The 17,850-nt window shown below is 42.2% G+C and overlaps 1 protein-coding gene and 1 long non-coding RNA gene across 2 annotated transcripts; one reads left to right on the forward strand and one right to left on the reverse strand.

The window, feature by feature from the left end:
- Window positions 1-278: 278 nt before the first annotated feature.
- LOC121538396 lies at window positions 279-5,270 on the reverse strand. The gene is made up of 2 exons (XR_005995196.1): window positions 4,998-5,270; window positions 279-418 (listed from the first exon to the last, which is right to left on the reverse strand). It is a non-coding gene; the product is annotated as an uncharacterized LOC121538396 (long non-coding RNA).
- LOC121538395 (properdin) lies at window positions 4,536-12,449 on the forward strand. The gene is made up of 10 exons (XM_041846348.2): window positions 4,536-4,655; window positions 8,801-8,951; window positions 9,069-9,250; window positions 9,323-9,493; window positions 9,622-9,816; window positions 9,928-10,101; window positions 10,418-10,606; window positions 11,739-11,850; window positions 12,049-12,175; window positions 12,266-12,449. The coding sequence occupies exons 1-9, from the start codon at window positions 4,601-4,603 to the stop codon at window positions 12,173-12,175; spliced, it is 1,356 nt and encodes a 451-aa protein (XP_041702282.2). The 5' UTR covers window positions 4,536-4,600; the 3' UTR covers window positions 12,266-12,449.
- The last annotated feature ends 5,401 nt before the right edge of the window (window positions 12,450-17,850 follow it).

The following is a 17,850-nucleotide window of genomic DNA, read 5'->3' on the forward strand; positions in this document are numbered from 1 at the left end:
CATATCTACCTCCATCACTCCAGTATCCCTGCACATGTAAATTTGGTATTGGAACTGACTTCTTAAATATTTCCTGTATATAGTGTGCTTACCTACTTACTTTGTGTATTTCATATTTCCTATTCTTATTTATTGTGTATTTTCTTCTAGTAATACATTGTTATATATTATTTAATTGTTTGGTTTTGAGTTTGCAAGATAGGCATTTCACTGTACACTGTGCATGTGACATTTAAACTTGAAACATAAAACATGCATATAAAGACTGGGACACAGAGTATATAAAGGCCCATTGTTTTATTTTATTAATGATTAATAAGAGTGGTGTCATGGGGTAGATCCTCATCAAGGACCACTGAGCACAGAATGAGATCTGGATCTTAGTGCCCCCCTTGAAAAGTGGTGTGATGGGTCAGATCTGCAGTGAAGAGAATCAGCGCATTACAACTTTATCAATTTAAGATTTTAAAAGAACTAAAAATGGACATTCCTGAATAAACTTTGTGGACTTAGCTGGCTAAAAGTATTTCCATGGTACTAGTTGAAGAAGTTTGTGGCAGTTACAGTGAGGGAAAAAAGTATTTGATCCCCTGCTGATTTTGTAAGTTTGCCCACTGACAAAGAAATGATCAGTCTATAATTTTAATGGTAGGTTTATTTGAACAGTTAGAGACAGAATAACAACAACAAAATCCAGGAAAACGCATGTCAAAAATTTTATACATTAATTTGCATTTTAATGAGGGAAATAAGTATTTGACCCCCTCTCAATCAGAAAGATTTCTGGCTCCCAGGTGTCTTTTATACAAGTAACGAGCTGAGATTAGGAGCACACTCTTAAAGGGAGTGCACCTAATCTCAGTTTGTATAAAAGACACCTGTCCACAGAAGCAATCAATCAATCAGATTCCAAACTCTCCACCATGGCCAAGACCAAAGAGCTCTCCAAGGATGTCAGGGACAAGATTGTAGACCTACACAAGGCTGGAATGGGCTACAAGACCATCGCCAAGCAGCTTGGTGAGAAGGTGACAACAGTTGGTGCGATTATTCGCAAATGGAAGAAACACAAAATAACTGTCAATCTCCCTCGGCCTGGGGCTCCATGCAAGATCTCACCTCGTGGAGTTGCAATGATCATGAGAACGGTGAGGAATCAGCCCAGAACTACACGGGAGGGTCTTGTCAATGATCTCAAGGCAGCTGGGACCATAGTCACCAAGAAAACAATTGGTAACACACTACGCCGTGAAGGACTGAAATCCTGCAGCGCCCGCAAGGTCCCCCTGCTCAAGAAAGCACATATACAGGCCCGTCTGAAGTTTGCCAATGAACATCTGAATGATTCAGAGGAGAACTGGGTGAAGGTGTTGTGGTCAGATGAGACCAAAATGGAGCTCTTTGGCATCAACTCAACTCGCCGTGTTTGGAGGAGGAGGATTGCTGCCTATGACCCCAAGAACACCATCCCCACCGTCAAACATGGATGTGGAAACATTATGCTTTGGGGGTGTTTTTCTGCTAAGGGGACAGGACAACTTCACTGCATCAAAGGGACGATGGACGGGGCCATTACCGTCAAATCTTGGGTGAGAACCTCCTTCCCTCAGCCAGGGCATTGAAAATGGGTTGTGGATGGGTATTCCAGCATGACAATGACCCAAAACACACGGCCAAGGCAACAAAGGAGTGGCTCAAGAAGAAGAACATTAAGGTCCTGGAGTGGCCTAGCCAGTCTCCAGACCTTAATCCCATAGAAAATCTGTGGCGAGAGCTGAAGCTTCGAGTTGCCAAACGTCAGGCTCGAAACCTTAATGACTTGGAGAAGATCTGCAAAGAGGAGTGGGACAAAATCCCTCCTGAGATGTGTGCAAACCTGGTGGCCAACTACAAGAAATGTCTGACCTCTGTGATTGCCAACAAGGGTTTTGCCACCAAGAACTAAGTCATGTTTTGCAAAGGGGTCAAATACTTATTTCCCTCATTAAAATGCAAATCAATTTATAACATTTTTGACATGCGTTTTTCAGGATTTTGTTGTTGTTATTCTGTCTCTCACTGTTCAAATAAACCTACCATTAAAATTATAGACTGATCATGTCTTTGTCAGTGGGCAAACATACAAAATCAGCAGGGGATCAAATACTTTTTTCCCTCACTGTTTAGCTTAGAGATGTCTTCAAAAAATATAAACTTGCTCATATACTTTTATTTGGGCAAATTGACAAAATTGCTTAATATATTTCCAAATTGATTCATACCATGATTAAAATGACTGTCCTCAAGCATCCAAAATCTAAAACTGGATCTCTAACACGCTGCCCAGAAACAGTCAGTTCTGGGCCACACACATGGATCTCTCTCTATCGCTTTTTGTGTACTACTTTTGTTTTGCCTATACAGTCTGTAAGTCTGGCAGGGTTAAACTGGGTGCATTTGGCAGTTTGTGCAACACTGTATAACAATTGAGCAACAATGCTGCAAAAACAGTCAAGATGGTCAGGGGGAGGTATGACCCAGTGAGCAAAATGACATCCGGACGTTTGAAAATATGTCTTATATGAACGTTGAAAATACATCTTCTTCAGACGCTGAAAATACATTTCTATGGCCAAATTTCAACCGTACATAATTCACTTATATCTACATGCCAATGAAGAAAGCATATCACATTCAACATTTTTATTCCAATTAAAATAGGAAAATGGAGCTAACTGAAGATTGCAGTATGGAATATGTATTATTCCTCCCATCTGTCACATGCACTTATGTTAGCTTTTTCTGGCAGTGATCATGGTCAAACCTTTCAGACCAAAATAAAAACCAACAGAACACTTAAACTACAATAACATTCTCAGTAACGGTTACAGAAAAGTTGTTTATCTACCTTAGTTGAATGCATTGACTGTAAGCCGCTCTGGATAAGAGTGTCTGCTAAAAGCCCAACATGTAAATGTAAAAAGGAACACTGCATCTATGTCTCACAAGTTTGGACAGCACAGCACAGTACAACAGAGCACAGTAGAGTTTAGTTCAGTACAGTTCAGTACAGTAGAGCACAGTAGAGTTTAGTACAGTACAGTACAATAGTACATTATACTGTACTTTACTGTACTGCACTCTACTGTATTGTACTGTTGTTATGATGTCATTTCATAGTGTTGTGGGAACCAGGTTAAATTTAGTAGATAAGTGATTCTGGGTGCCGCACAGTCTGAATACCAATGATTCCAGTATGTCGAGGGAGCTTACTAAGGTATATCTTAGAATTATTGATGGACATGATATTCTGACTTGGGGTACAAGGTAATAACATCAAAGAAGGGAGTGCCCACTGATGGTTAACAGATGGTGTTGAAGAAACGTGCAACATAACGTATATAAACTGAGAGGTGTTCTTTGTCTAGTAGTTTGAATGGCAAGAGGCGAAGCACGTGCATTTTGTTAGATGAACCCGGTACCGATTCTATTAAATATTTGTATGAACTCTCCATCTAAGTGTTAAATATCTTCTTGCATCATGAATTACTTGATACCCGAGAAACTCATCATAACAACTGTACTCTGATGTACTGTTGTCAAGGTAGATGTAGGTGGGTGTGGGTGGAATCAGGCGCAGGACGCAGTACGTTAGTCCAACAGACTTTAGTGAGGCACAGCAAAACAAACACGAAATAAATGCCCTGAGGCAAAAGCTCCGCACGTAGGCCTAAACACAAGCGCACAAACAGGTGCGACAAAATACTCCAAAACTAAGGAGCAAACTAGCTCAACCGAGCAAACAGTAAATATCCAGCCTACCGGCACGACAGTAAAACAATCACACACAACACCTGACAAACACAACGAGAACTAAATAGGACACTAATGACACTAAATGATAACAGGTGTGACAACAATCAGACAAAAGCAAACGAACATAGAAACATGCAACGGTGGCAGCTAGTATTCCGGAGACGACGAACGCCGAAGCCTGCCCGAGCAAGGAAGAGAGGCAGCCTCGGCCGAAACCGTGACAACTGTACTGTACTGTGTGCTGTACTGTCCAAACTTGTGAAACATAGACATCTATGATTGACCAAATCTGAACCAATCAAAGACATTTTTACATTTTAGTAATTTAGCAGACGCTCTTATCCAGAGCGACTTACAGTTAGTGAGTGCATACATTTTTCATACAAAGACGTTTATTTTTGGGCCAAATCGAGGCCGGTCTGGACCGGAAGTCTGTGTACGTTGAACTCAAGGCTGGTCCGTACCGGACCAAATCTGAACCAAACATGGACATCTATGTTTGGGCAAAATCAAGGCCGGACCAGAGCGGACCAAAAATATACATCCATGGACGTTGAAATCAAGGCCGGTCCGGATCACAAAAGAAAAATAGAAAAAAAAGAGGGTCCGGACCAAAACAAAGACGTCCAAAAGACACCGGCGTCGGTCCATGCTTACTGGGGAGTTTATTAACCTTACGGGAATGGGATGCACATCTTTCTGGGGTTTTTTTCCTATAAAGTGAAACATTAACCAGATAAGCCTGCTAGAGAGAGTGGACAGAGAGCTACAGTAAGAAGTACTAGGCATAGACAAAGACAGAGAAATGGCGCAGTTGTTGTGGACTTCATTAGTGTTGCTGATGACTGTAAGGGAATCAGGTCAGTGCCTTTACTATTGTTGTTTTCAACAAATATTTACAACCTACTCATAACACTAGAATTAATGTGATATTAAAAAATATTGATTTGTGAACACTTCACTATAATGCTAGACACCACGTTACTTTTAAATTCTGACTCTGGCATCATAACTGAGAAGAATGGGATAAGTGATGCTTTTAATCATTTTATCTCGGCAGGCTTTTTATTTGAGAGAAACTGTGGTTTAATTGACCCTGGTCAGTCAATTGACTGCTCTTCCTTCTGCCAGCCTCTAGCTAACATGACGGTTAACCTGTCAACTTCTAGTGAATCTTTGTTTTCATTTCAACAATTTACTACCTGTGATGGGCTAGATGCCTTGATGTAAAAAATAATCCACTGGGGCTGATATGCTTTATCCATTTTTGCTGCAGTTCTCGGCCACCCTGATTGCTGAATCATTAACCAATATTTTTAATCTGACGATTACATCTGGTACTATCCCCAAGGTTTGGAAGGCAGCCCATGTACTACCCCTTCACAAAGGTGGTGATCCTTGTGACCTAAATAATTATCGCCCAATTTATAAACTTTCTTGCCTAGCTAAAATATTAGAATCCTTGATTAATTCTCAGCTAAGATCTTTCTTATCTTTGAAATGTGTTCTAAATGTACATCAGTTGGGTTTTAGACCAGGTCATAGCACTATCTCTGCTGCATCCCTAGTTATAAATGATGTGGTTCACTGAATGGATAAAAGGCAACATTGTGCTGCCCTCTTCACTGACCTGTCAAAGGCTTTCGATACTGCTGATCACTCACTGCTAATTCAGAGGCTTTCCTCAATTGGCCTAGACCAGGCTGCATGTATCTGGTTTAAAAATGACTTGACAGATAGAACTCAATATGTATCATCATGGGTCAATTCTGGGTCCTGTACGTTTTACTATTTACATGAACAATATTGACATGTCTGTAAAAAAAACATGTAACCTGCACTTGTATGCCGATGATACTGTTGTGTATGCTATTGCCCCCACGGTTGACTAGGCTCTATCTGAACCAGTGGCAATTTTAGCATGTAAATCTTGGTGGGGCAAACTCCCCAATTTTTTTCTTTTAGATGCATGCCAGCAAATCCACTACACAACAAAACACTAAACAATACATTAATTGCATTATAATGGTGACAAACGGTGCCCACAAACGTTTAGGGCCTACACAAAGCTGTCCCAACAGCAGAGCTTTCTTTTCAGCACCATGGAGTGAATCCTTACCACCGCTACACCTGGCTATCAGCGGAGCCTTATCTGGCAGCGAAACAGTTAATTCAGCCTAATTTACTGCCTTTTTAAAAAACATAGCTGATATGTCTGACTTGCTTAAACAAATGTGGTTTCTACTGACAATTGAGATGTACAAACTATGGCATGAAGGAACGATGAGCAGATAAGAGGCAATCCGTCAATTCGATTAAGACATTAATGAGTGAGCTAGGACGGACGTAGTCAATATAACTATTTGCTCAGCACTTTTGAAATGTACAGCGACAGAATTCAGAACATGGACCGTTCTTACAGTATTCTCCCTGTACACTAAGTCAGAACCATAGGATAAATAAAGGGGGCATATAAGCAGACAATGAAAGCTCTTACAATATTTGATGATTACATTTCTATAAAACAGGCTATAGGCTACATGTGCACCACTAGTCAGAACAGTAGGCTAAGTTAAGAGGGGGAAAGGGACCAAGTTATTAAGGTGAGGCACATGGGCTTCTAACAGCTTACTACACAACATACACTTAGTATTACTTTCTTAGCTACAGTATACATATCTCCCTGGCATATTACATCATTATGCAGCAGCATACAATACATTTTTGGACTAACCTTGTTGTTCTGTGCTCACTTGAACAGGAAGGTGGCGCGGCAGTCCTTCTTGTGGGCAAATTTTGTCATCAAACTTTGTCATCAAAGTCTGGCATTCTCTGGATTTATGGTGCTTCAAGACAACTGGGAACTCTGAAAAAAACAAGGTCTAATCATGACGTCAGTGATCTTCAGGTCGGAGCTCTAGAAAGAGGCCCGAGTTCCCGACTTGGAATTCCGAGTTGGATGACCATTCAAATCGTATTTTCCCAGTCTGAGTTCATTCTTTTCAGAGTTCCCAGTTGTCTTGAACTCACTGAAGTCTGAGATTTCCCAGTTCTGAGTTTCCAGTTGTTTTGAACGCGGCAGAAATCATGCTGGATTAACAGCATAGCCAATGTATTCAACCTTTTCTGGCCCATAGTGTTGTATGTGAATGTTTATACTTTTAAGCTTGGAAAAGAGACCCTTAAACCCAGACTTGGACCACATACCCACTCCACTGAATAGCAGGCTAGTGATTGCTTTGCAACGCTTGCAGTTAGCCACTGATTCTTTCCAAACCACTCATTGTTGAATTTGCGATTTCCAACTTGTTGTGTAATATTTATGTCCAATGGCCGATGAGCACCGATACGTTTAATCTATAATTTATCTTCGTATGACAAGGTTTGAAAAGGATTTGCCAGTAGATTGTCGACTTGATTCATGATGATGACTGCTTATTAGCTAAGCAATTGAAAGATTTTGAAAGTATGATGTTGACATGATCAGTCCAATCAAAGCTACTGTAGATATAACATGATTTGACGTCATTATATCTGTGGCCAATGACCTTGAGCCTTCTTCGATGGGCACTTCTAATGTAAATCTATGGCAGCACCTAAGGGGCTTGAATTTTCGAGCTCTCCCTGTAGATTTTGTGATGACATAGTGTCCCCATGAGTGACAGAACACTGAGCCAATCACGGCGCAACTAGAGAACATTATCAACCCCTACGCTCCGTATTTTCTGCTGGCTGCCCCACCACCACAGAAACCACTGAGCTAGGCTGAAACACCTGCATTTTGGAGCTGCCTTACTCAAGAAAGCAAAAAAGAGACCATGTTTGAATGCGGCTTTATTAACTCAATGATTTTTCTTTTTACATTGTTTGCAAACTGATATGTGACACGTATTAATGCCAAAATAACATGCAACACAGGCAAAAAAATAAATATATACTGTTTATATATGTATATATATATACACAGGTGGGGCTCAAAACAGGTTGGGCTCTGCCCCACCTGCCCTGAATGACAGGTTGTCACTGATCTGAACTACAGTCTCCCTTCACTGTATTACAGAAAAACCTTATTGACCTGAAATTAGTATTGAATACAGGTAAAACTAAGTATATGTTGTTCTCTAGAGCGCATACAAATAACTTAAACATATGTACTTTGGAGGGTGTCCATATTGATCGTGTCCCTGCTTACAAATATCTGGGCATCTGGACAGATGAAAAGCTGTCTTTTAAAATGCATAATGATGAGTTAGTTAAGAAGCTGAGAGTAAAAATGTATTCTATAGAAATAGGTCATGCCTCTTGCAAAATAGTAGAAGTAGAAGGCAGATTATTCAGTTGACATTCCTATCAGTCCTAGACTATGGCGACATCATCTGTATTAATGCAGCTGCCACTTTATTAAAGCCGTTAGATGCAGTTTATCAAGGGTGCTTTATTATGGGTGACAGTTTCGGTACTCATTACTGCATTCTCTACCAGAAATGTCCTTGGCCCTCTTTGATGTCACGTAGGTTGATACATTGATATGTTTTCATGTATAAAGCCCTTTTACAAATACTCCCACTGTACCTAACATCATTACTAAACTTTAGACTTACCCGGTCTAAGGGGTGACTAACTCTGGAAATTCCTTTGGTCTCTGAGTTAGGTAAATCAGATTTTAGTTTTCTAGCACCTTATTTGTGGAACAATCTTCAAAATGTTCTTAAATTTGATGTTTTGGTGCCTCTAGGGCAATTCAGAAAGCTGATTGAGGACCTTATTACTGATGAATGTTTTTTATAATGACCTTTTTTTTTTTTGCTTGCATTTTGTATTTATATTTTGATGTGTGTATTTTCTGTAATTTCTGTAATTCAGGGCTCATCTGTAAAAGAGACCTTGGAGTCAGTATGACTCCCTGATAAAATGAAGGTTAAGTAAAAAATGAATAATATGGTGAAATGCTAGAAAAATTATTGAAGCAGTGATTAGAATCTATGAATGTTCTATATGATTCCAGTATCACCGGAGGTGAAATGTTACACCAGGTTTGATGGGGATTCGGGAAATTGTGACGATCTCTGGCTACTAGGAGAAGTGACAATGGATGACTGTTGTCTTAACCCTCACTACGGATACATTGGATCAGATGGAAAATGCAAGTCTTGTGGGTGAGTACAGAATAATACGAAATGCTCTGAGACCAGGCTGGTGTCAATGAGTTTCAGATTTGAACATCCAACGTCCCAGTGCAGGATGTGATTTGTTGTGTTTTATGACACCTGTAGGCCACCTTTATGGTCTGAATGGACTGCTTGGGGCCGCTGCTCTGTCCCCTGTGAGGAGGGAGTTTCGCAGAGACGACGAGAATGCCAGGGACAGGGAAAATGTGCTCAGACGACTAGCCCAAGAGAGATTCAGAAACTCACGTTAGAGACCAAAGTCTGCATTGATTCAAACTGTTGTCCAGGTACATACCCTCTCTAACAGACAGTCAATGTATTTTGTGCCTCTTTTGATGATCTTGCCCAACATTTTTCAGAACAAGGCCAATGGAGTAAGTGGGGTCAGTGGCAGCCCTGCTCAGTGACTTGTGATAAGGGCGTAAGAAACAGAGTGAGGACATGCACCGAACCACAACCTAGATGTGGAGGCAGCTGTGATGGTCCAAGTGAAGAGTTGGAACCCTGCGTGGTTGATCGCGTCTGTCCAAGTAAAGACCATCATGATTTAGACAATACACTCTATTCCTTCACGTGCAATAACCATCACCATACATGATACAAGTTTGGCATGTCTTTTCACTGGAGTAAGTCCGCTCTCCTCCTCTTTTGATTGTAGCTCATGGTGGTTGGTCGAACTGGGAGAACTGGCAGCCATGCTCAGGCACTTGTGTGGGGGAGAATTTACCCAGACCTACACAGCAGCGCAACAGAGCATGCACCAAACCACCACCGTCCTCAGTGCCCCCTGGTGATGAATGCCCTGGGTTAGGGAGCAACACTAGGACCTGTGATGAGCTTCCTTTCTGTCCTGGTAAGTGGCATGGCAAAGCAATCCTATTTTCCTCTGAGGTTCTGACTGATAACCTAAAGTTGTTGTACTCATATTGTATGTAAAACAAACTCCCCTCTTTATCCTCGACAGTGAATGGTAACTGGGGGCCGTGGGGCCCCCCCAGCTCCTGCTCCGTTACCTGTGGGTTGGGGATTTCTGAAATGCTCAGACAGTGTAACAACCCAGCCCCTGAACATGGAGGTCTGCCCTGCTCTGGATCAAATAAAGACAAAAAAATCTGCAATACCAAAAACCATTGCCCAGGTAAAGTACTGACAGCCGGAGAAGAACCCATTCCCTCTGCTCATTTCATCAATTATTTACCTCTGAGCAAATATTGTTTTTAGCAGATGAGTCATTTGATCAAATGTAGTCTCTCTTGAGAGGATTATAGCTTTCACACAGCTGATGTTCAGTTTAGATTTGTATTTTGTCACTGTAATTAGAATAATATTATACACTTTTATAGTAATACTATTACTGTATATGGTACTCTGTAGTGAAAACATTGTATCCTTCAAGTCCTCCTAACAACTGAAAGACTTCCCATGAGGATAATGGTTATTTCTTTGTCCCACAGTGGATGGTCAGTGGTCACAGTGGGGGAGATGGGAAGAATGTAAATCTAATAGAGGAAAGATTCGTTGTCGAAAAATTGGTGGACAGCAAAGACGGCAAAGATGGTGTGAACACACAGGTTTTGATGGGAAGGCGTGTGAAGGAAAGATTACAGACTACAGGGCCTGCTATGACATAAAATCATGCTACTGTGAGTTAAACAAGATTTAGCTTCCATTGATTAAGCTGTGTTGTTTGCTTTCTTTCATGACATTTTATTCAGTCCAAGTGTTATATGTTTTTGCAGTGATAATTGGATAATACAAATTCTCATTATGCATTTCATATGCAGTAGGCTAAAGGCATCCACATACATAGGTTTGGTTTGCTCCTTGCAGAACTCGGCTAGGCGAAGTGAACATCTGTGCTCGCATCCTCCCTTAAAATACCTTCGCTTGAAAAACGAGAAAAAACTGCAATATTACTGTTTGTCCCACTTGAGACGCCGTAGCAACAAGTACATTTCCTGAAAATAGTCAGAATGTGAGAGTGTGATTTGAAGGAGTCAGGCGCAGGAGGGTAAATCACTGAATACAGAGTTTATTCCGTAGTACACAGTTACGCTGGATAGCGTCAACAGCACGGTGCGTAATACAGGCGCACTGGAACACATTACAGGCACACAGGGATAAATAACCCCGGCAAAACAAAGTACAGGGAGCTCAACCGAGCTACACTCATCTTCACATAAAACAATCACCCACAAGGACAAGGGGGCAGAGGGAACACTTATACATGTACTAATGAGGGGAATATGAACCAAGTGTGTGTAATTGACAAGACAAGACAAATGGAATGATGATATATGGAGCGGCAGTAGCTAGTAAGCCGGTGACGACGAACGCCGAAACCTGCCCGAACAAGGAGGGGAGGCAGCCTCGGCGGAAGTCGTGATCTAAGATAACGTTTTCACGTTTTTGCAGAGGAGGTCTTAGTCACGCAATTAGACATTTAACTAAGATGTTTGGTGCAGTATTTCTCAAGTGAGAAAATGTGCATGAAAACTAGTCATCTGTTGTTGAATGACAAACTTCATAGAATAATCCCTACTGTTGACAAATCACTGATGAAGAGACTTCAGCTACCAAACTCCGACAAGCCTAAAAAAAAAAAATGTGTGTGCTCGAACAGCCGGGAAAAAACAGCCTAATGCTGTCTAACACCAAAATGAACAAAAACGTCACAAAATGTTTTCATAATATATGTGTGAACTGTTTAGACTGGGAAACATATGGTAAACTTAAGAAGTAATGTTCCTCACATAATGCTTCACTTGTGTTTAGTTGATGGTAAGTGGAGTGAATGGAGTGAGTGGAGTCAGTGTGAGCCCCCCTGTGGAGAAGGAGCCAAAACGACCAGAGAACAAAAGTGCATACCTGATCTGTCAGAATACAGGTAAGGAGACTGTATAAAATACTATTCACTGATTAACCAAGTAGTTTGTGTGTATCTGCTCCTATGTATCTGGTCTCTGTGGCACATTCAGGATTATTTGGTGCAGTGTGAAATATGTGCACTCTGCTGTGTTTTGGTGTGTCAAGTGTAAATTAGGTGAATCTAACTCTTTTTATTTGCTATTTGTTTCCTTGCCAGTGAGACAGTAGGGTTTCCTATTAAGGTTAAAGCATACTTTGAAGGGACGCCATTTGCGAACTGCACACTGTTGAAGGACCCAAAACAGAGTCTGGCCTGTATGAATGTTCCTCCATGTGACACATAGGTAATATATTATTATTAACACTGCTTTCATAGTTACAATATCAATTTCAAATGGACTTTGGTCAGCTCTAATGCTTTCTCTAAATTTCAGAGTTTTTGCAGAATCTTTTGACTGCTTTGAGGAGGACTTAAGACAACTCAATGTTCAACAACCTGCCTTTGGTTACGTGTCTGTGCCGCCTTCATGAACCATCAGTAACACAAAGTAGTTTATTATGACTACACTTTTCATAATAATGTAATTTCCTGAAGAAATAAAAACATTGTTCACTTCCTTTCAGCTTATTACTTTAGTCTATGAGAAAGGAAAAAAAATTGCCGGAGCGATTATGGGAAACTTAATTAATGCATACAAATTTGGTGAAGTGTTTGAATTTAGGCATTTTAGACCAATTATATGAATATTACTACTTAAAACCAAAATGTAACATTATGCAATATTTACTGTAGCTAGACTGGTGTGATGAGCAATGCAGTGAAATGGATTGGTGCAGTGTGAATGATAATGTGCTGAAAGTGCAGTCTACGCCTCTGGTAGTTTTTATTATTCCTATGTATTCTTCAAACATGTTAGGGAACTCCTGTCTTATTTGGGACACCATACAGGAAAGTATCATATTTGCACGTTGTTTATTAGCAGAACACTGCTTCTACAGTATTATGTGAAGTATGGTTTATTCTACATGGAACTGTTACACTGGAAAGTTATCAAAACACTTTGTTTAGAATATCTACATAAGTTCAGCAATTGCACTCTTCTCATATTACTCTGTAGGCTACTTACCTCTGTAGGCTGGAGGAAGCATTTAATTGGTCAGTAGGCAGTAGCCTACAGAGAGGTATGAGAAGAGTGCCATCCTCCAGCATCTCACATCTGCCTGTTGTTATTGAACTCTGCCTGCTGGACACATGGGTTGAGGCAAACTCTCATCCAGGATGAAGTGTCATGCACTCCACCCATCCTGCCACCTGACTGCACCTGTCTATAACCTGTAATACATGACATACTATAGATTGAGGGGACTTCATCACCCACTGGAGACTTGAAGACAGAACCTCACCCAGCCTCACAATTGGCCCAGCGTCGCCCGGGTTTGGCCGGTGTAGGCCGTCATTGTAAATAAAAATTTGTTCTTAACTGACTTGCCTAGTTAGACAAATACAATGCCATTCTAGTTCTGGTTAGACAGCTGAAGTTGTACTCTACACACAACTTATTTTTATTTTCTATCTAAGTGTAGGCATACTGTCTTTATAAGCACACCAATATGATACTTAAAGCATAACATGTTTTGTCTTTGTAACATGAACACACATCGATTTTTAGTCAATGTTGTAGGGAGATTAGTAGTTCTGGGCTTTGTCCCACGGGAAAGATCTAACAGCACACATAAGGAGAGACGAGACGAGATGAGACAAAACTAGCCAGTTATAGAATATTGTGTTGTAGGACAGCTGAGCTTACTCAAGACTGGGAATTCAACTCACAGTTGATACCTTTTCCACGGTAACATATATTTACATGATGCGATGAAACGTTTAAACTAATGTAGTGTATCTTGTCGCTGCTGGTGCTCATTACTGTCAAACAAAGGAGTCCGCTCATACTGAACCCTTGATCATAAGTTTATTCATATCACAAGATTTCAGCATAAGTGACGGATGTCATGACCACCCGGAGAGCAGTGTCCTCAAATTGTAATGTCTGCTCTAACCCCCTCTCCCTCCAGCATATACTTATAAACAATGCAGAAATATGGGTTGCTCCCTCTGCTGTCCAATCACCTGTCTCCCCTGGGGCGTCACCCTACAAATGGCTACTTTTGAACTAAGATAAACATCCCCTCTTTGTTCCTCTAGAATAGTCATAATCTTCATATACGACACTAAGTTGCAAGTTACTTTTGTAGCAAGGTGTTGTAGAAAGAGCGTCTTAAGAAACACATTCTTGACACTGGCTCTTGCTATCTTGCCATAACTGATTTGACAGAGAAATATCAGCTAAATAGGATTGCCAGCTGCAGTTATCAGCAAGCTATGCTAGCTAGCTGCTGTCAGCTTGGCTAAACACAAGGTCAGTGCAGGCTTTAGCCTACACATACTGTAGAACTGAATTAGCTGAGCATCTTGAGAGATGGCGAGTCAGTCAGGAGGGGAGAAGTCCTCAACTTCAAAACGTAGTTATCTCCATAGCAAAGCTAACTTCGCTTACCTCGCTGTACTCACTACTGGCGTAGATAGAACAATGAGCCAGATATTTTACCGGATCTATAAATGTGAAGCATCCGATCGGCATTTCCACTCACTACCAAATATACCAAATATGGTGATGAGACGAAGCCCAGTGGCCGGCAGTGGTAGAAGATGGAGCGAGATCGATTTTGGCCGACATTGTGCAAATGTTCTCACTGATTAAACATTTGTTCTCCATACAGTTTTCTGTTTCCAAAATTAAAATCTATAACAAACAGAGTGGACTGCGTTTTGTAGACTTGTGGTGAGTGATTTTGGAGGAGTCAGGCGCAGGAGGGTAAATCACAGAATAAAAGGTTTATTCCGAAAACACAGCGGTACTCAGCAATGCGTAAAACACTCCAGTGCGGAAATCAGGTGCACTGGAAAACAACAAGGCACACAGGTGAAATATCCTGGCGATACAAAATACAAAGAGCTCCACCGAGCTAATCTAACCTCCACAATAAACAATCTCACATAAAGACAAGGGGGCAGAGGGAACACTTATACAGGTACTGATGAGGGCATATGAACCAGGTGTGTGTAATAAACACAAAACAAATGGAATGATGAGATGAGGAGCGGCAGTGGCTAGAAGGCCGGTGACGACAAACGCCGAAGCCTGCCCGAACAAGGAGGGGAGGCAGCTTCTGAGGAAGTTGTGACAAGACTTTACCCTTTGCCAAAGATTATAATTGTTTTGTTTGTTTATAAGGAGTGCGAGGGCGAATTGATTTATTGCACACGCACGCTTCACAGACTAGGCGTTCCTTAACGGGAAGAGGTCTCGCTTTATGTAGTGTTTATCTCTCTTGTCGTGAGTGTTTTGTCCTACATTTTTTATCCCAGCCCCCTGTCCCCGCAGGAGGCCTTTTGCCTTTTGGTAGGCCGTCATTGTAAATAAGAATTTGTTCTTAACTGATTTGCCTAGTTAAATAAAAGTTAAATAAATAAAATAAATAAATATGCAAATAAATGCTAGAACGCACCAATATGATCTCACTAGCTCGTGCTTGGCTCTGCCCACCTCCTTGCTTGTTCTGCCCACAATGATTAATTTGCTCCCATTGGAAACGACAGGCTCTGGTCTAGCTTGGGATAGTTATAAAAAATATTTGCTACTGGCCTTGTTTGTTGTGATTGAATGGCAAAGACACACCCAAGAAACACACACATTAAACCACACCCCCAAGACAATGAAGGTTACGTATGTAATCACAGTTATGTGAACTATTGGATCACTCCAAAATGGTATCTTTCCACGAGCAGGCACTACTTCCACCTCGTGTCATTTTCGAGGCGCCGTAGATAACTGACAAAGAGGATTGGAGTGACAGAGAGCAAAGTCCCGTAGGACTGAGCTCAGGGCAGTCATAGTTGCTCTAGTAGAATGTGCCACTACAGCAGACGGCAGAGGCTGGCTGGCCAGCCGACATGCTGTAGTACTAGTGTCCACCATCCAATGTGAGAGTATTTGTATCGATAGGCTCTGGCCCAGAACTCTCTCACAATAGCAAACGAATAGCCGATCAGACTGTTGCATTGCCTGTGTCTGTGTAATGTAAGTGTCCAAGGCCCTGACCCGGGCAGAGCACACCTGGGGAAAAAAACACACAGCTCACCCACAGCCGCGGGAGGAGCATATGCGGACAAATGTAAGGACCGGTGCAGGTCTGTCAAACAGGACCTTCGGCAAGAATGAGGGGTTAAGACGGAGGGTGACACTTCTCTTGTCTGGACCCATTCGGAAAAACATTCAGTGCTCACTGAAAAGGCATTCACCCTCTTAGTGGAGGTAATAGCCGACAGGAATGCCACGTTCATGGATAGGCGCTTCAAAGTCATCAACTCTAGGGGCTCGAGGGCAGCTTAGCAATCGCTGACAGCACCACGTCAACGTTCCAGTTTGGCACCAAGCGGGCCGTTGCTGGACACAGACGTCGAACTCCCTTCATAAATCTGGAGAGCAATGGTTAGCCAGCCATGGGTCCCTCTTGGCCTTCGTCATGGCATGCCGAGGTAGTGGCTAAATACACTCTCAATGTGGATGCCGCTCAGCCCGCATTGAGCAGTGACTGTGAAAACTGTAAAACCGCTCTCAAACCAGGTACAGAATATGCCCCCCCCATTTGACATGACGCATTGGTGGAAGAAACCGCAACGTGTTCACCCCATTGTCCTGAAGGCCTAGACTGGTCCACTAATGTCTCTCAGAGGCCAAGCCAAAAGCTGGAGGCTCTGCGGGTCCGGATGCCACAGTATCCCCCCAGCCTGAAGAATATGTTGGGCCTCAGGCGCAGCTAACATGGGGTCCCCGAAAGGAGAGACAACAGAAGGCTGAACCATGGTGGTCTCAGCCAGCATGGAGTTATCACGAGCAGCTGGTGGCCAATCAAGATGACCCTGTCTAGCGTAGCTGTGATCAGGGGAAATGGTAGGGCTGGAACTGTTGAAGAGCTAGGCGAACTATCCTGAGCTCCAGCACATTGATGTGTTGATCACTCCATGGGAGGCTCCAGCGGCCAGCTGCCTCTGAACATGGCACCTCAACCCGTCAGAGAGGCTTCAGCTCTCTGTGGTGGACTCTGATCAGGCTCATCCCCTTTAACAGGAAGGAGCGGGATAGCCACTTCAATAGGGTCCTCAAACATGCACTCAAAACTATTTAATCAATTTTAGAATAAGACTGTAACTGTGGAAAAAGTCAAGGAGTCTGAATACTTTCCAAATGCACTGTACTATGTCTATAGTAAACACTGCGCAATACTGTATAATAGTAAAAATTACTACGGGCCTACAGTATCAGCCTTTGTCTCATACACTATCTGAAGGTAGGAGAGGAGACATGAATGGCTGTAGCTTTTCCATGTGGAAAAATAATTAAGCCAACAGTATAAACTGCCTGACCGTGAAGGGGCAGGGCATTCTACCTCACACACGTTTATAACTTATTTCTTGCTTTATACGTGTGGGTCGGCTGTAACTCACGCCACGTTTATAGCTTATCTCTTGCTATATAAGTGGGGGTGGAGGTTGGCAGGACTTAAGGGAAAGTGTGTTTATAACCGTGCTTAGTCCTGCAAATGTCACCTCTCGTTAAGCTAGCTACTTTGCATAGCTTGTTATCTAGCTCACTCTCAGGGGAGAACTGCAAGCCCGCCAGAGCGAAACATACACAGTCTCCCGATCTTGCGGGTAGGCGCGGTCCCCGAACCCAAAGGCTATAACCGGGAGGGTTCCGGTGGACAGACAAGTCACACAGACAACTAAGACGAAATCAAATCAAATAAAATGTTATTGGTCACATACACATTGTGATGTCACGAGAGGCTGTGTCCTGGAGGGACGTTACATCCCCCTGAGGTGGCTGCAAACCCAGACAGCTATGGCTCCATCTGCTGGTATGGTCGGGAACTCCAACCCTCTGTGGCCAATCTTCCC

Source organism: Coregonus clupeaformis, chromosome 24 (assembly GCF_020615455.1).
Source record: "Coregonus clupeaformis isolate EN_2021a chromosome 24, ASM2061545v1, whole genome shotgun sequence".
NCBI lineage: Eukaryota > Metazoa > Chordata > Actinopteri > Salmoniformes > Salmonidae > Coregonus > Coregonus clupeaformis.

Coding starts and splice junctions, on each gene's coding strand:
- LOC121538395 (XM_041846348.2), top strand. CDS start 4,601: ATGGCGCAGTTGTTGTGGACTTCATTAGTGTTGCTGATGACTGTAAGG. Junction 4,656..8,800: donor GATGACTGTAAGGGAATCAG/GTCAGTGCCTTT, acceptor ATATGATTCCAG/TATCACCGGAGGTGAAATGT. Junction 10,607..11,738: donor TGACATAAAATCATGCTACT/GTGAGTTAAACA, acceptor ACTTGTGTTTAG/TTGATGGTAAGTGGAGTGAA.